Source organism: Lissotriton vulgaris, chromosome 8 (assembly GCF_964263255.1).
Source record: "Lissotriton vulgaris chromosome 8, aLisVul1.2, whole genome shotgun sequence".
NCBI lineage: Eukaryota > Metazoa > Chordata > Amphibia > Caudata > Salamandridae > Lissotriton > Lissotriton vulgaris.
Genome location: NC_141696.1, coordinates 474,774,314 through 474,794,277, shown reverse-complemented (window position 1 = coordinate 474,794,277; position 19,964 = coordinate 474,774,314). Strand labels below are relative to the sequence as shown.

Below are 19,964 nucleotides of genomic sequence, written 5' to 3'. Positions count from 1 at the left end.
CAGGGGGTAATTTATGGAACATAGTGATTAGAGGTACATATAGACGGTGATAGAGAAAGAGAAGCAAGTTCCCGGAACAAGGATGATTACTGAAAATAGTAAATTTAACAGTATGTCAAGGAGGGTTCAAAGGACAAAGTAGGTATTGCGGGGAGAAGAGAGGGGGAGGGGGGAGAGTGATGTGGCAAGAGAAAAAGAAGGGGGGTGTCAACGGGAGAACAAAGTCTGCTTCCGGCCGCAGGAAGGGGATCCTGGCGTCCGGGTGGTACCATGTTTGTGCAAAGCTGCACTGTGCGCCAGAAAATACACCTGCATATATGGGACTCCGTACCACCCTCTGTTGCAGGGAAGTGTCATCACCTGCCAGCGCACCCTGGGTTTTCTGTTTCCCCACACTAGTTTGAGTAAAAGGGAGCGAAGCGTGTTGAAAAACCTGTTTGGGGGTGTAATTGGTATGTTCAGGAATAAGTATAAAAATTTCGGAAGAACGTTCATCTTTTTGAGGGCAACCCTCCCCGCCATGGATAGCGGGAGTTTAAGCCATGTGTCGATTTGTGATTCTAATTTGGAGATGCGGTACAAAAAGGGGGTTGTGATGGACGGAGCATCTGAATCAATCAAACACTCACACCCAGTCAAAAGATCTGGGTTTAATCCATCACCGTTCTTTAGCCCACTCTGCCACCCCAGTTCAGACATGGCTATATGCAAATCAGTCTGACCCTGTGCCTCATGGGAACAGTCCAGCCCGAACTGCCAAGCCATGTCTTCCCTGGACCGGAAACAAGCATCCGAGGACCGGTTTCTGGCATTCCAGCCGTCTTCAGCCCGGCTTGCTTGAATCCAGTGGCAAAGTGAGCAAGGGACTCACGTCTGAGCATACCCTGCCACACTTATGGCGGCCAAAAGCGGTACAAAAAGGGGGTTGTGATGGACGGAGCATCTGAATTAATCAAACACTCACACCCAGTCAAAAGATCTGGGTTTAATCCATCACCGTTCTTTAGCCCACTCTGCCACCCCAGTTCAGACATGGCTATATGCAAATCAGTCTGACCCTGTGCCTCATGGGAACAGTCCAGCCCGAACTGCCAAGCCATGTCTTCCCTGGACCGGAAACAAGCTTCCGAGGACCGGTTTCTGGCATTCCAGCCGTCTTCAGCCCGGCTTGCTTGAATCCAGTGGCAAAGTGAGCAAGGGACTCACGTCTGAGCAAACTAATTTGGAGATGGCCACCCCGTAGTTACTCCTAATTATCTGATCTGACTCTAGGTGAACATGTATGCCCAGATATTTCACAGAGTCAGAGTACCATTCCAGGGGGAACTCCAAGTCATAACGTGTTGTGCTAACTGTGAGGGGAAAAATCACCGACTTATACCAGTTAATGCCTAGCCTGGAAAATTTACCAAATCTGAGAATTTCCCTAATGAGGGGGTCTAGGTTTACCTGCGGCTCACAAACATATAAAATGGTATAATCCGCATACAAGGAAACCAATAGGAGTCCTGTGTTGAATTGTAACCCTCGTTGGAGGTGTTTTTCTTGAAAATGCCTGATCAGGGGGTCCATAGCAAGAATAAACAGCAGCGGTGATAATGGGCAGCCTTGTCGCGTTCCGCTCGATATAGAAAAGGGTGCTGAGAGGGTACCATTTAGCCGGAGCCTGGCAGTGAGTTGACTATACAATAGGGCCGTAGTAGCGATAAACCCATTGGGCATCCCCATGCGCTGCATTATAGACAATAAAAAGGCCATTCTAAGGAATCGAAAGCCTTCTCCGTGTCCAGAAGGATTGCCGCAGCCGGGACATCTGGATTTATTCTGTAAAGGGTATTAAATAAAGTGCCTAAGTTGAGGGAGGTAGAACGGTGGGGCACAAATCCAGACTGTGCAGGGGATATTATAGATTCCATTAATAAGGAGAGGCGACAAGCGAGCGCCTTAGCCAGTATCTTGTCATCGAGATTTAACAGCGACAAAGGTCTGTATGAGCCACACAATAGTGGATCCTTGACGGGTTTAGGAAGCAATATTATGACTGCTTCACGGAGAGTGGGGGGGGGACCTGTCTTTCCAGCGCTTCCGCATAGACCTCTAATAAACAAGGGATCAGTATATCCTTCTACGCCTTATAGAACTCGCCCGTAAAACCGTCAAGCCCAGGGGCAGTAGAGGGGTTAAGGGTGGAGATAGCCTCATCAATGCTGTCCTCTGATATGGGTACCGCTAAGAAGTTGTGCATGAATTTTTCAAGGTACACCAGAGCGATTTCTGAAAGGTAAGACTCTTGGTCTGTACGATCCTGTCCAAGTCTAGAGGTGTACAATGTTTTAAAATAGGAAAGGAATTCGCTCTGAATTTCTAGAGGGTCCGAGGTTTTCAGGCCGTCTGAAGATTATAGCTTGGTGATGTATGCCTTCGCATACTGGAGCCTAATCATTTGGGCTAGTACCCGTCCCGTGCGGTCTCCTTCCCCGTAGACCTTGGCATTATGGTATTGCCCCATAAAGAGGATCTCCCTCTCTGCAACTTCCCTGTATTCTAGGAGTGGAGACGCCCTTTGCTTGTCGAAGTCGGGGTTCGCGGTCTGAACCATTCTCTCGTTGAGAGCCCCAATCTCTTTCTCCAGGCGGGCTAGGGACCCACGCAAATCTTTCAGGACTCCGGCATTCTTGGAGATGACACACCCCGCATATAAGCCTTAAACCCCTCCCGCAGCACCGCCTGGGAGTCCACTGAACCTGTGTTTATGTTAAAGTAGTCTTCTATTGTGTCCCGTATTTCCTGCCTGAAAACCTCATCTTCTAGCGTGCGATTGGGGAAGCGCCACTGCCTCTCGAACCCTTCCGGGCGGGGAACTATTAGGGACAGTAGGACAGGGGAGGAGTCAGATTAAGTTCGGGAGAGAGTCCGAAGACCTTCAAACCAGCCGGAAATTTCAGGGGTGGCGAGCCAGTAGTCGATCCTAGTCCATGTGTTGTGAGGGATAGTGTAGTGGGTGTAAACCATGTAACCCGGGTCGAGAGCTCGACCCATGTCCGATAAGGATACCTGATCGCACATGGATTTCAAGGCCTTCCGTGCTCGGGGCTTGGGGTGGGGTGCGGTCGAAGTGCTGTCTAGCGTTAAATTAAGCGCGATGTTAAAATCACCCTCTATCAGCAAATGCATAGGACCAAGCCGCATCAGTTTAGAAAGCAATGAGTAATACAAATCTGGGGAATCAATATTAGGGCCGTAGACACAAATTATTGCCATCCTATGGCTCATTAGTGTACCCACCACTATCACAAATCTGCCTTTGGGATCACATGTCTGAGAATGGAGGTGGAAGGGGGTGCGCTTGTGAATAAGAATGGCGGTGCCCTGGCATATTTGCTAAAATTTGCAAAAAATCTATGGGGCCCCCAGCTTGCAGCAAAGCGGACAGGGTCCCCAGGGGAAAGGTGGGTCTCCTGCACAAAAGCCACTTCAACCCTGTGTCTGAGTAAATAGTGGGTGACTTGTCGTCTCTTGCGATTATCGTTTAGACCCCAAACATTCCATGTAGTGAACGTAACACCAGAGGGGCCCGAATGACCCTATATGGGCCATGGCGGAAGTCTAAGATATAACCTGGTGAATTGCATGTAAACATGTTTGCTAGGTGTAACCATGTGCATATCTGTTGTGCTCTCAGTGCAAAGCAATAAAAAAAACAATGCCCTCCCACCACCCCCACCCAGTCTGCCCGCCCAACCGGAGAGGCAATGCCAATTTTAACCAACCATCACATTGTACCATGAATAAACACAGAAAGGTGGAGAACCAGTAAGTGGGGTACATCCTGTTACCTCCAAAAGTGATATAAGATGAACACAAAAAAAAGGGGGGGCGATCTCGCTCCAGCGGCCTAGTGACATAGGAAATATACATTACATTTTGAATCGATTTCCCAAGTTAAACACCAATCAATACTTAATATGATCTATTCCACATATATAACATTTGCTGTTAAGCATTCCAAATCAAGCTCATTATAGACTCCCTTGGGATAAAGGGGACTGTGGCAGCTGCAGATCTGTGTCCAATGTGCATCACTCTATGACTGAGAGACGTAAACAAACTTGTGGCTGCCAAAGTGGCAGTCTTGCCTCAAGCATACATTTTGAATGGGGACAGATATGCACGTGCAGGTATATTTGTGTATATGTATCGCAATTTGCGTGAGCCTATTTTACTTTTGCACCATTCCACCTGCACAATGTGCAATTGAGCAGGTCGAAAAAAACTCTGTGTATTAAAAACAATAATAGACATATAATAAAGTAATAACAGCCAACGCATTAGCGTTGTGCAATCAAAGATACATCTGAAGGCCAGGTACAGAAATTAAAGTTAGGCAGACAAACTAGCAGATTAGATGTACCAGGTTCTCCATTTTTGCAATCAATTTGTACACTGGGGCTGCTAAAGAGGAATTCTGCAAAACGTTGGCCACTTTAAAATTGCTCTTGCTGTGAAATAAAAGGTTGAAAGGTCCATCTGAGTATTAATAGCTGAAATAATGCATTATGGGTAAATACAAACACACCGACCTGTTGGAAGAATTACCCTCTCCGTGGTGGGGCTTCCGCTTGGACGACCTGGATGGTGAACTACCACAGCGATCTAAGAGTCTTTGAGTTTGAAAGGCAGGATGGTTCAAACTTTGTTCTGTCAGGAACCGATCAGAAGGATTCAGCTTCAGTAAGTTCTAGGAGACAAGGAAACACTGGCCTGAAATATTTGAACCATCTTGAAAACAAAGATATAATCTGACTGCAACGTTTCCAAAAAGTTTGCTTTCATTCTGCAGAACGACTTTTCTGCACTGGCAACAGAACAGATTTCAATGCCGCACAAAATGTGATTGTTTAGAGCAGCAAAATTCATGGTGTGTGCCAAATTACACGTATGCTTTAACAGTCACTGAACTTTTAACAAACTCTTCTAAAGTTATTGCTTTACCGTAACTTCTGCTGCTTCTCATACTAAGTTAGTGCTTTCAGAATGTGACTTGTTTAAACACGGGGTGATACTTTTAATCTTTTTTTTAGGTGATTATTAAGTGGGACCTGTTGGGGGGTTTGTAATGAATTGTACCGCTCTGCCAAGTACCATTCATCAGGAGTTACACTAACGCATTTCAGTGTGGTGGTTGGCATCACTGCATTGAAATGCAATGTCATGCATAATAGGCATAGCGCCTCCTCAGCTGTCAAGCCATAGCGCTGCTAATCATTCACCAATATAATGCTGATTGAAACTAAAGCTGGAGTGGCAGAGCTCCTTAAGCGCTGCTTCCTGCCAGCCTCGTTCCTCTATATGGTCATGGAACTCCTCTGTGACTTACTATATCCTTATAAGGTATGGGAGGGGAACTTTATCCCTTATATAATGCTGATATTGTGTGTCCTCCTGAAAGTTGGTTCAAGGATAACTGTGGGGTTATCATTAATCAGCATAGTTCCATTAATTTCACCTTGTTTTCTGCCCACCACACCCATGATCGTGGAGGGGGGACTTACCAATCTGGTTAAAATCGTCTGAAATGTTTTACGTTGGGCTCTAACTCCCTTTTGCCCTTGAAAACTCACTAATTAGATTGACAGACCCCTCTGGGCTCCCTAGAATATACTTTTGATTTACTGCCCCCCCCACCCAAGGTTGGGGTTATGGCTTACAATTTGTTAGCTACTGTGTTATTGCAGTAACATTCTGACCCAGCATATTTCTGGTTCTGGGTGACTGCAATCTTAATTTTGATAGTCATTCCCAAGTACTTCCATCCTGATTCTACGATCTCTTCTCTTTCTTTTATCTTACTATGTGCACCCTGCTCCCGACCCACACTAAGGCCCCTGCTTTAAATACTGTTTGCAGAAACTCCCTCTTATGCCAAACCTATCACCTTTTTGTGATTGCTTCACCAGTTCTCTATTGCATCCCATTACCATGTCAGTTTACATCAGCTGCAAAAAAGGACTAATCCTTCTGCAACCTTAACGTACCATACATTTAACATTATTTCAGCACAACTATTAGCTTCTTTGGTATTGTCAGGAAAATTCTCTCTAGAGTGCGATCCTCAATCTCTTCTGGGAAACCAACGTATCTAGATTACTGCTGATCTTGATTAGATAGTTCCTTGAAGAAGATTTTTTTAACCCCATTAAACAGTTGTGTGGTTGGCTTGTTGTGCAGCTCTTAGAAATGAAACAGGCTCTCCGTAGCCTTCAGCGCCAATGGCACTGTGACTATGTTCTAGCCCATTTCACCAAATGATTAGTTCTTAATTACACATAAAAGTACTTTCAAAACCTCCATGGCTGCTAGCTTTTTTCATTACATTTTTAATGCCCCAAACACGGCTACTGTCATTTCGTCTTTAAAGATAAAATTGCCACAATTTCCTACACCCTGATACTGCAAAAACTATTTTGTTTCCCTTTCCTTATTTGGATTGCTCCCTTTTTAACGTGTTCTACCGCCCTCCATATTGATGCGATTAGCATATTATACCTCACCAGTGGGGAATACCCTGAATGATATCCTCAAAAGGGGCTGGGGTAACCAGCACACTATCAAAATCAACAAAAGTGCCCCTTGTGCATCAAATACATCTATTAATTAATTTTGCCTTTCATGTTATACATTTCAGAAACACAAGAGAGAAATATTTCGATTATTCAATACTTTAATGCAGAACAAAGCTTTAGTATACAAGTACCCTACTCATGTCCCCTTTAGGTGGTGGAGAAGTGTGGCTCACTGGTTAGAGGAGGCAGACCTGGAAGCAGAGGTCAGCCCGGGACCAGGGTTCAATTCCCGGCTCGGCGGGGTAATTGCATCCCATTACCATGTCAGTTTATATCAGCTGCAAAAAAGGGCTAATCCTTCTGCAACCTTAACCTACCATACATTTAACATTATTTCAGCACAACTATTAGCTTCTTTGGTATTGTCAGGAAAATTCTCTCTAGAGTGAGAGACGACACCCAGCTGATCCTCTCCCTTACCAACGACCCCGCCACCGCCAGAGCCAACCTTCACGAAGGGATGAAAGAGGTAGCCGAATGGATGAAGAACAGCCGCCTGAAACTGAACTCAGACAAAACGGAAGTCCTCATCCTGGGATCCTCACCCGCCGCGTGGGACGACTCCTGGTGGCCCCCCGCCCTAGGCAGCGCACCCAAACCAACAGACCACGCACGAAACCTGGACTCCTCCCTCTCCATGACCAGACAAGTCAACGCCGACTCCTCGTCGTGCTTCAACATCCTGCGCTTGCTACGCAAGATCTTCCGGTGGATCCCCACCGAGACCAGGAAGACAGTCACCCAGGCCCCCGTCACCAGCCGTCTGGACTACGGCAACACCCTCTACGCCGGAACCACCGCCAAACTCCAGAAGAGACTCCTGCGGATCCAGAACGCCTCAGCACGACTCATCCTGGACATCCCCCGTTGCAGCCACATCTCCGGACACCTGAGAGATCTGCACTGGCTCCCGGTCAACAAGAGAATCACCTTCCGTCTCCTCACCCACGCACACAAAGCCCTACACAGCCAAGGCCCAGGATACCTCAACAGCCGCCTCAACTTCTACGCTCCCAAACGCCAGCTTCGTTCGACCAGCCACGCCCTCGCCGCCGTCCCCCGCATCCGTAGAACCACCACAGGGGGAAGGTCCTTCTCCTACCTCGCCGCCAATACTTGGAACTCCCTCCCCACCCACCTCCGCCTGACCCAGGACCACCTCGCCTTCAGGAAGCAACTCAAGACCTGGTTGTTCGAGCAGTAGCAGATCCCCCCCCCCCCCCCCCCCCCAGCGCCTTGAGACCCTCTGGGTAAGTAGTGCGCTATATAAATTCAATGATTGATTGATTGATTGAGTCCTAAAATGTCCATGGACTCGACAATTCTCGCTCCGGTGCCTACTCGATTCACGGGTTCACACTCTGCGACTCTGGGCAATAGCTTGCTTAATCTCCACAACGGTCCCTCGTGGCGGGATGCCTGGCTTTCACCTTGCGGATACCCTGCCGGGGTTATCTCACAGGGGAATACCAGGACGGGTTCCCTAAGCAAGCGCTTAGAAACCGCTCGGTGATTTGCGCTATATAAATTCCTGTACATTTACATTTACATTTACATTTAGGGGAGGACAGTTGAACCTCATCGCCATTTTCTTCTGTAAAACAGAAATACAAAAATACAACTATATGGACACAGTCTATCTATCTATCTATCTATCTATCTATCTATCTATCTATCTATCTATCTATCTATCTATCTATCTACCTATCTATCTATCTATCTATCTATCTACCTATCTACCTATCTATCTATCTATCTATCTATCTATCTATCTATCTATCTATCTATATATGAAAAAAAGTCTCCCCAACCATCCTCTGATTAAGGAGCCTGCACTCGTGTTGTGTGTGTTGCTCCCGTTTATTTCAGGATTTGCATCAGTTACATGGTGGAACACAAGAGGGAAGGGTTTTGGCAGTCACGCTGCCTTTCTCGACCTAAAATGCATCAAACCGGGAGCTTCTTTTAAAGCTTTTCCATGTTGAAAAATAGAAGATGCACTCCACTATTACCCCTCTGGTATTTCACATACTCGAGGGAACACTAACAATATTTCTTGCACAAGATAAAAAAATAAACGTTATAAAGAAATAGTGCAACATTGTAAGCCCCATACGTTACATTTTCACAAGGCGACTTGACATGTGTGCTTTTAAATTTTGTGCTTTACAGTTTATAACGTCAAAAATGTCCCACCATGCCTCATTCCATGTTGTGAAAAACCCGAACTGGATTTAAGCTCACTTATGGGCGGTCCGTGGATGCATCACAATTTCTAATTTAAAATCCCAAATGACACAATTCAGCCAGTTAGTGTACCGTTATTACACCAGTGCCAGTGCTCCCCAGTGACAACCACTCCTCCTTGGGCATAGCCTGCTTCCTTGCCCTCCTGAACTATACCTTCTCCTGGCCTTTTGCTCAGAATTTCGTCTAAGTCTGAAGGTAAGTCAGGGGGCGTGGCCAGCAACATGGCTTTGTAGCTGTGTTGATCGGCAGCTCCGTCAGCCCCAAGTTGATCCTGTCTAAAATCCTACCCTTTGAAAGTCATCAAACGAATTCAGGGGGCGTCCTAAGTCCCCTGATGCACAAAGGCTGCAGTGGAGGTGCTGAGAGGCAACCCCGGGCTGTGGAGAGCCTCCAAAGAAAAGTCAGGTGAAAATGGAGCATGGCAGCTCAAGATGGCGGCGGCCTGCGAGTGCTGAGCGCCACCGAGTGGAGAGACTCCTGAAGAGACTGGTGTTTGATCCTCCAACTCCCTTGAAACCTGACGCCAGACAAGGTGCTGTGGCGTGGATCACCAAATCGGCCACCGAGACCCAAGGTGTTGTGGTGGGCCTGGTCGCGATCGCCTTCGGGGCAGCGGCGGAGCGGAAGACATGCGGCCAACAGTGAGACCGACCCTGTGAGTACTTGCAGCGAAGGCATATCAGCGGCAACGGAGAGAGACGGTGGGGCGGTGTGCGGCCTCCAGCTGCAACAGGAGCTCAATCCACTACTGCTGCGCTGGAGGGCCCCGGCCGCTGACCCCCTAATGTACGGAGAGCCACTGGTTGGCCGTCCTGAAGAGAGAGACACTTTCCCCAAGACAATAAGCAGGTGAGAGGGACTGTGCGACTGCGGAGTGGCCTGGTGGAAAGGATGTGGCGACTGAAGAAGGGGCCAAGGGGCCGTGTGTTGCTTGCTCGTCCCCTGAGCAGAGGGAGAGGCAACAGCCCTGCTGGATAACACATCCATACTGCAGGCTATACATGCCTCCAGGGAAGCTCTAGAGGGCAAAATGGCTGAGGTGCACTCATAGGTGACCCTGCTGCGCCAAGACCTAGGCAAAGCTTCGGAGAGAGTGACCCAAGCCGAAAACCGTATTCCTGAAGTGGAAGATGTGTCCCAAACTATGCGTGAAGAAGTCACAGGGCTGGTTGTCTAGCTGAAGGAGGTGGCCTGGAGGGCGGACAACCCTGAAAATAGGGCCTGTAGGAACAACCTCCTCTTCATTGAATTTCTGGAGGAAACAGAGTGGGCAGACCCGGGACACTTTCTAACTATGTGGCTCAGAGACTCCCTCCCAACGGTGCAGTTTTCACCCTGCTTTATAATTGAGCGAGCCAAAAGGATGCCAAGTCTTCAGCCGCCGCCTGGTGCCCCCTCGAGATCCCTAATTGCCTGCTTCCTTAACTTCCAGGACCGAGATCTAATACTCTGGGAACTGAGGCAAAGGGGGGGAAATCAAACATGTAGTCTAAGAGAAATCCCTGGGTAATCAAACATGCCAATACCAGAATAATGGTGCTCCCTGATTACTCTTGTGAAGTGCAAAAGCAACGGCGAAACTCTGATGCAGTTAAGGCAAAATTGAGAACTCTTAAGATCTAATTCATGGTGCTGTTCCCGGCAAAATTTAAAGTGATCTTCCAGGGCACCTCACAATTCTTCCAGACGCTAGAGGAGGCATGGGCCTGGATCGAGGAGCGTCCCCCCTATGGCGATGGCTAGACCTGACAGGAACATCCCATGCAGGCAAGCCAGAAATTACAGGTTCCGGGAGGCCAAAAGGGAAAAGAATGCGTTGATCGGCAGAGCCACGCAGGGCCTACGTGTGAACACCTTTTCACTCCAAGCGGATCACAGACAGGAGGACACAGATGGCAGAGACAGAGGAAGAAACTTTACGAAGGAACAGCAGACAGAAGCATCATAGAACCCGAGATCGAACCACCTCCCACCCATCGGACAGGGCGTACTCAGCTGATGCAGATAGCGATCACCCACTCCTCAGAAATATCTATCATATAGAAGATCCGGGCCGGGAGCCTGCAGTCCTAGAGATCCAGCAGCATCCCAAAAGTGGTGAAGAAGGTTGAGATGCAGGGGCTAGACGGCTGCAGAGAGACAGTAAGAAATTACTAAGGGCCCCTAGACACTATAACGTTCACCACAAGAGGCTGCAGGACCAATAGTGACCTCATAATACTTGGTTTATAACAGATTGTTTTGGGGGAGGGGGAGAAAGACCTCTCAAGCTTCACCTGTGCTGCAGTTGTCATGTTGACCAGTTGGGGGATGGAATGGGTAGTGGGAGAGTGTAGGGGGGGGGCTCATGTTTAGAGATGAGAGACACCAAGAAATAAGTTGGGAGAATGTGATGTTGTTTCTAGAAAGCTATAAAGAAGGATACCGAGACCAAAGGCAGGGAGGGGTTCTGCCGTAGCGGACGTGAAACGCACCAGAATAGTCAAGATAGATGTACATATTAACACTGGATGAGGAAAATTACTCAGTGATGATGTGGAAAGTCAACGGGTTAGGATAGAAACAAAATTAAAGGAGGGCTGGTAACCAGATACTTTAAAAGACTCAAGCACGACATTGTCCTCTTACAAGAGACACACCTGAGGGGCACACACTGTTCCTTCCTGGGAAGGGGACCATACACCACACTCCACTGGATTGAGAGGGGTGACCATATTAATTAAAATGATGCCCCCCCTTTTACACCACCGAAACATGGACAGATCCAAATGGCACATTTGTGGCTGTACAGGGGACGTGGGGCCGGAGAGAGCTCATGTTGATCGGTGTCTATGCAACCCATGATTACAACAGCAGACACTAGATAAGGTAGCCAGGATACTTTTGAAGTCAAGACCCTCCACACACATTATAGGTGGTGACTTTAATGACGTCACAAATCCACATATAGATTGTATGAATGCAAGTCTCGGGAAGCGTGGTCCTACCCCCTTGGCCCAATTCCAGGACGCGCTTGGTCTGACAGACCTCTGGCAATAGCACCATCCAACTGATCACTCCTACTCCTACTTTTCTGGCGCCCATGGGGTATTTTCTATACTGAACTACCTCTTTGCTCCAGCAGGAGAGGTCAAGAAAGTGGAAAGGGTGGAGTACTTGATGAGTGCCATATCCGACCACTGGCCTCTTTGGCTGACAGTGGGAGGGAGAACAAGCAGGCACAGGCAGGAGTGTAGGCTAAATACCTGGACCCTACAGGATAGAGAGATTGCCAACGAAATCCGAACTGACTTAGAACTGAACTTTCGAGAGAACGAGAGCCCAGTGTCAACGGCGGTTACCCTAAGGGAAGCGTATATGACTGTGGTACGAGATAGGGCACAAAAAATCATAGCCCACAAAAAGAGAAAAAAGACTTGAGAGATCGAGACTCTGGAGCACAGGCTGCCGGGATTGGAGAGGAACATGGGACGCAGTGCCAACCAGCATACTCTCCGTCAGATAGAGATAACACTGGGGGAATATAGGACACTGTTATACCAGGAAATGAAGGCCCAACTCCAGGCCACTCAATACGCCTACATGAGACGGGCGATAGAGCGGGGAAGCTGTTGGCCTGGCTGAGTAAAAAAGAGAGAGAGGCGAGATGGGTGGCCGCCATACATGAAAAGGATGAGACCCACACTACAGCCCAAAGCATAGCGGGTGCTTTTGCCCGGTACTACACAGAACTATACAGAGATAGGCCGCTAGTGGACAGCACACACATTGATAGTTACTTAGAGGTAATAGATACTCCCACACTCTCTTGGGAGGACCGAGCCATACTAGAGAAAGAGCTGACCCTGGAGGAAGTGATGGACGCTATTGGTAGACAGAAATCTGGGAAAACCCCGGGCCCGAACGGACTGCACGCTGAATTTATTAAACGCAATGCTAGCCTACTGGCCCGCACCTCTTGAACATGTACTTAGTGGAACAGAATGAGGGGACACTCCCACCTGACCTTCATAATGCTACAGTGGTAGTGATCCACAAACCAGGAGAGCCCTCAATAGAATGCGGGTCCTATAAGCCCATATCATTACCTAATGTAGGGACAAAGACACCAGCTACTAATCTGGCTACATACCTCCTGTCAGTTATCACATCCCCCATACACTGGGATCACTCTGGCTTTATGCTAAAACGAGCCACACATCTTAATTTTTGTCCACTAGCCAACTGGCTGGATACAGTGAAAAATAGGTCCAGCCCGCATGTGTTCCTTTCCCTAGACGCCGAGAAGGCATTCAATACAGTCCAATGGCCACTTCTGCGACAAACATTGTCGAGATTCGGATTAGGTCCGGTCTTTATATCTTGGGTAAAGCCACTATACACCAATCCTGAGGCCAGAGTTCGAGTTAATGGGGCGACCTAGACAATTTTCCCAGTGTGAAGGGGTACCAGAGAGGGCTGACCCCTGTCCCCTTTACTGTTTACTCTAGTGTTGGAGCCACTGGCCTGTGTAATTAGATAGCACCCAGAAATGAGTGGCTTTAAGGATGGCGGGGAAGTTCTGGGTGACAAACGACTCTCACTGTAGGCTGATGACATCCTTCTATACATCACTAACCCAGTCAGGACGCTTCCAGCGGTCCTACTAATTTTTGAAGAATATGGTCAGCATGGAGGATACAACATTAATTGAGACAAATCTAGCCTTTCCTCAGATGTTGTGAACCTAACTCAGAATATCGAAAGGGTCCTAACAGAATTTCACAAAGATTTAGGAAGATGGAGGCAACACCCACTGACGATAATGAGCTGGGCCGCCATGTATAAGATCCTGAAGTTGCTTTACATATTACAAAATACATTTAGCAAGATACCAGAGGCTATCTTTACAACAATAAACAATGAACTGCGTACACTTCTGTGCGATGGGGCTCACCCAAGAGTGCCACTACAAACACTCCAGCGTATTCAGTATAATGGGGGTCTTTCACTACCTGACATAAGAGCCTAGTGGTCATTAACGAATGGAGTCACACCGCAGGAGGCCACTCCGCATACCCCCTGGAACAGCTCCAATTTAAGGACAGTACAAAAATCACTCAGCTTCTACAATGACAGTAATCTTGTGTAAAAAAGACTAAGTTCTGGAAAGATCGTTAACAGAAACAGAAACCATATACACTTTCTATAATGACACCTGGACCACTATTGGAGTAACAGGACAGACGTAGAAAAATTACTGGGGTGCCTGATTTCATAATGAAAGCAGCTTGATTTCTAAGGTTTCACTTAAACATTCTCATCATGAATACTGTAGTAGTACATTGAAGAAAAAGTTACATATATTTGGTATTTTTCTGGTTTGTACTATATCCTCTAGCACATTCCTCACTTAATGCAAACATTCTAGTTGCCAGACTGATTTCAGGTATTTTTCCCAACAATAGGATGCTAGCTTCACCAGGTGGCACCAACCATCTTCAATGGTGGTTTCACTTACCCTGGCTGTGAAGACATTAGCATTTTTCAGAGACCCAAATAAGCCTTGTGAAGAGAAACAAAGAGCATTAACTACAGAAACAACGACAGCAGGTGATACATTTGTATACCGTGGGTCTTATTAATAACAGGACAAATTCACTTAGGGATTTTTAGACAAAGGGGCTGATTTAGAGTTTGACGAACTGCACTCCATCCATCAGGGTGTCGGATGATATTAATTACACTAGTCAGGCACACTATTTGTGTGTCAAATTTAGAGATGCCCGCCGGCCCAGCAGTCATTTCTGCGCACTGAAATGAAATTGCCATTGGGGCGGTTTCTTTCAATGTGCAAAAGGTTTAGTGGACGGCCGCCATGGGTTTTGACAGCAGTTCACCCTAAATTTGACTTTTTTGTTTACCACAAACTTCCAAACCAGGACTTTGTCTCTGAAAAAAATACTAATGACTCTTATAGACGTCGGAGCTTTATCCCAGGATATTGGGATCGTCATTTCTTTATCCTGTCTCCCCCGCTAGGTTTTTCCTGGCAGTGATGGACCCGAAAAAACAGCATTACGGTGTCCACCCTAAACAGGGTGAGTGTTGTAATGTCCTTCTACTGATGTCTTTACCTCGTCGAGCCGTTGGAGGATGTATTACATTGATGGAGGCAATGGGAGCTCCATTGATGGAATATTTAAGGTCCACCCATCCCTAAATGAGGCAGGAGGACCAAAGGTTTGCCAGGCAGGGTATTATCTCACATTTGCGACGGAAAACCCTGTACACCAAACTCAGGTCCATAGTATACACCAACAATATCTTTACCAAAGATACATACCTTTTTCTTTTGATGGACACTTCTTATTGATTCCTCACCTTAGGAATGATTCCCAAAGCAATAACTTCTGGGATTGAGCAGTGCTGATTAACCAAAGAAGACATGTAATACAACTCTGGTAAAGTATCCATCATGGCGTGCCTGGGCTGTGAGGCAGTATTGTTTCCGAAAAGTGTGCAAAGAACATCAGGTGGTCGCCCGGCCATTAGGAGCCACATGGACACTCCTGGACTGAGTAGCAGAAGCAGTCACAACCCTCATGAAGTGAGCATGAAAGCAAGTTGGAGGGTCATTCTTCACCAGATCTTTGTGTAAAGGGTAACCCAGCATAAGATCATAAACGCGATTACTGCATTCCTTTCCTTGGCTCCAGCAAAGAATACACACATTTGATCATCCACTCTGTGTTGTATGGCTGACGCAGTAAAAAGCCACATGCCTGGGATCTAGTCTATGAAGTCTCTTCTTTTCGTTAGTGGAATGAGCAGGAGGGAAGAAGGATGGAAGAGGGATTCACAGGCCTATATGAAAGGCAGACACTATTTCCAGGAAGAAAAAAGGGCAGGTGCGAAGTTGTCTGGCTAAAAAAAGGAAAAGGTGAAAAGACAAATAAGGGCTTGTAATGCGCTGACCCTATTGGCCGAAGTTATTGCCACTAAGAAAGCAGTCTTTAAGTAGAGCAAAGTGAACATGCAACAGCACATCAGTTCAAATGGCTAAGTCATGGGAAAGGTTAATACCAAATTCACATCCCACTGTAGAGCAATAAATTGTATGAGAGGAAGGAAATACAATAAAACTTTCAGATAGGGTGTCACTAGTGGCACATTAAACAGAGGAGGCTTATCAGGGAAATGCATGAAAGGCAGCAAGATATCCGATTACAGAGGTAAATGACAATCCCTGCTGGGCAATGCAATCCGCAAAGCACAGAAAAGAAAGAGATGAGCCTGGAAAGTGTTCAAAACTTCAGACTCACAACAAGCAACTAATATTTATCAGTGGTCACATACATGGATTTTTTAAGGAATTTTCTGGCGGCCAAGATGGCACCTGTCCATTTAGGTGGTAAAGAGGAAGTCTCTAGTTGGCACCTCTCGATCCCCACATGAGCAGCTGGAGCGTCCGAAGACTTGTGAGGAGAACCCAACCATTCTGCTATGACAGCAGACCTACCCTGTGTGGGAAAGGAGACCAAAAGCTGTGTTCATACAGATTAGTGTAGCAAATCCTCCATGTCAATTCAGGGGAGGATCAGAATCAGTTGTGCTCGAGCCTCCTGCACTTAAGTTTGGCGAGACTGCATAAAGAAGACCCAAACAAGAAGGGTAGTTCCTCTAGGGGGCTCATTATGGCCCTGTATTATATAAGAATCAGCATTGTCTGACCTATTGAATCAGGGGGATCTGATTGTTCAGACCGTGATGCCCTTATAGTAGAATCAGCCTTGTCCGACCTATTGGATCAGGGGGATCCAAATGGTCAGACCGTAATCCTCTCACACACCTGGTATAGTGTCATGCTTCATAATAGGGTGCTCCTCGTCAACCCGGCGCTGCAATGCCTGACAGGCCTGTGGGCTCTTTGTCGGAGATCTTTTGATCTTTGACGCCGTAAGATGAGTGCATGTGAGGGGCTAAGAATAGGGTTGTGGTGAAAGTGACATAAAAGTCTCTAAGGGAGTCTAGATTTTTTTTGTTATCCTGTTAGGATCCCTTGATGCAGTAAACACAGCGATGCTATCTAGGGGTAGTTATGTGCCCTAACAGTTAGCATGTGAAAAGAGGGAGTGTAATGGGGTCGACAGGTTTCATTTCTTTATGCCAGAAGGGTCAATCTGCATTTCTTCAGGACCTAAACATTGCCTACCCTATATAATCATTTCCAGGGGGTCACTAAATTTTTATCTGTACTCTCTGGAGAATAAAGATACTTCTGCTGTTTTGATGCAGGTGGGTCGATTTCACCTATAGACGTCTTTGGAAGAAATAGAAGAGTAATGGCCGTAAGGTGTATGCCTGTAGACCTTATGATTTACTCACACAACATAATGATCAGTAATTCAATTGTGCTCTCTCCAAATATCATTGTACTGATGTGATAGAGAGGTTTGGTTAAAAGTGAAACGTTTAAAACACACAGAATCAGTTGCACAGTCATTCTTAGAACATTCATAGTAATTTACTGAGCTCCGGAAATGATTATATAAAGTACTTGAGGAACTACCCTTCTTGTTTTGATATTCATCCCTGAGGAACGTGGGTACAGGACCTCCTTAAATATACTATTCCTCGTCCCTCCCTTTTGATAATATGCATAAAGAAGCCCCCATGACCAGATGAACCTCAAGGCATCCATCAAGGAACCACTGACAGGGATGTGTAAGGCCTAAAATCGAGCACACTCCCTGAACGGTAGCAAAAAAAACAATGAATGGAAATCCCAGTCTGGAGAAGCTCATGCCGTTCATTTCGGGATGTATTTCATTCATGTCGTCCTTTAATCAGAGGAGGCTCAATGCATCCACCCTCACATTGCAAGGTGATTTCCTCCTCTGTGATGTCCTATAATAAAACGTTTTATTCTATTCTGGATAGAGCCAGTAATGTAAACTCTGCTAACCACTCCCTTAACCCCGAAGCCCTAAAAGTGTCTCTCTCTGAAAAAGATCACCAAACACTTTATGGAAGCATTTTGCTATTTCTGCCAAGTCTTCTGACAACTTACCATTCCCATCCACTATCAAACTTCTATATAGTTCCGCCCTCTTCCAGGCTAGCAGCGTACTACTACTTTCTCCATTCTCAAATTGAGCAAGCTTACTAACATACCAATACCATCTTGCTCCTTTTTTACTCTCGATAACCTGAAATACGCGCAGTTTTTCTCTACCGGTCTCCTTTTAACTACTTATACATCACCCCGTAAGACAGAATAAGAAATTCTCTTTCCAATGCCCCTATCTCTACTTCAAAACCCCTATCCTCCTCTTGTAATTTCATTGACCTGATAAAGGCTTGTTTACACACGCACCCACAGGACACTGCCTTATATGAGTCCCACACTATCCTCGTAGAAGCTGAGCGCAATTTGACACTGAAAACAAATCTGCTCTAATCCAGGTCTGACAACCACACCCTGTCCAGTGCTAGACTGTACTTTGGGGAAGCTGATTTCTAATCGAACACAAGCATGATCCGGAACATGCGTAATCTCTTTAACATTAGTGAACATTGACTTATCTATTAAAAATAATCAATCCTGCTAGAGCTCCGGTATTTATTGTTGTAAAAAGTGTATCCCCTGTTGACCCCAACCTTTTTCAGCCACACATCCCACAGATTGAAACATATCAGATTCCTAAGTGACCTCCTAACTTTTGTGCGCCCTGCTACCCAGCTCTGTGATGACCAATCCACTACTAAATGTAAATGTATTGCGATTTATATAGCGCACGTATCACCCGAAGGCATCAAGGCGCTTGCCTTGGGACCCCGTCCTGGTATTCCCCTGTGAGATAACCCCAGCAGGGTATCCACAAGGTGAAAGCCAGGCATCCCGCCGCGAGGGGCCATAGTGGAGATTAAGCAAGCTATTGCCCAGAGTCGCAGAGTGTGAACCCGTGAGTCAAGTAGGCACCGGAACGAGAATTATCGAGTCCATGGAATTTTTGAGCCCAAGACCCGCCGAGGCGGGGAATTGAACCCTGGTCCAGGACCGATCTCATCTTACGGGTCTGCCGCCTCTAACCCCTGAGCCACACTTCTCCACTACATCCAAACATACATTAAAATCACCACTCAACGCTATGGGAGGGGAGAACCCCAACAAAGTTTTCCCCTAAATCATGCAGGGGAAAAAAGTTATCACAATTTGGGCCATATTAGCTCCCACATGTAAACTTAAATTGCTCAAATGTCATACGACCAATAATCCACCTACCTGATCCATCTGGTTTGCAGTCTACATATATGCCTGTTTTTCTAATAATGAGAGCTACACCTGTTGTCGCGGAGGTCTGATCTCAACACACAACCTGGTGAATCCATGCTTGACCACTGAAAAGAGCTTCACACTTCTCTGCCGGGAGATGTGTCTCCTATAGGGCTATAATATGGGCCTGACAAATACTGACTAATTACATCCTGTTTTCTTCTATAACGAAGGGCATATATGTTCCAAGTCAAAATCACTATCCCCTTATCCATACCCATGCAATCTAGATCACCCTATACTCACCCCCTAGATGACAGCCTTTTATACTGATATAAGTAACACAGCCACCATTACAGAGAGCAAGGACTCCTGACAGCCCAGTATAACCTTTATGGCAATGAGGGCAATTTTCAATTTTTTTTTCTTTTTCACCCTTTTTAACCCACTCTGACACCCCACCCAGTGAAACCACCCCGGGGAACCCTCCCACTACAGAAAATAGCATTTCTCGATTCCTGTCTGGGCTCCATCATAGGAAGAAATCTGATTATATAAAACCCCTGAGCCAAAACCACACAGTCACATTGATGGCTATAAGTAAATTAAAGTAAGGAAGGAATTAAAAATGAAACAGCACAAAAAGGCACAACAAGAGAGGATAAGGAAGAAAGAAATAGACGACACAAAAAACAGAGTAATACCCTCCAAACCCTGGGTGGACTCCGCATCTTCTTAATGAAATCATCAGCCTGAGCCTGTAACCAGGCGAGGTCAACCCCACACACCCCTGCTACTGCCTCAATTGCCTTGCTGCCTGCTGTGCCCTCGTG

The 19,964-nt window shown here is 46.5% G+C and overlaps 1 protein-coding gene across 2 annotated transcripts in view; it reads right to left on the bottom strand.

The window, feature by feature from the left end:
• CDKL5 (cyclin dependent kinase like 5) overlaps nucleotides 1-19,964 on the bottom strand; it is a 1,270,306-nt gene that overhangs the window by 168,733 nt on the left and 1,081,609 nt on the right. For both annotated transcript variants that reach the window (XM_086934269.1, XM_086934270.1), the window contains exon 12: nucleotides 4,581-4,738. In XM_086934269.1, the coding sequence (XP_086790395.1) occupies nucleotides 4,581-4,738 (158 nt within the window). The remainder of the gene's footprint in view (nucleotides 1-4,580; nucleotides 4,739-19,964) is intronic.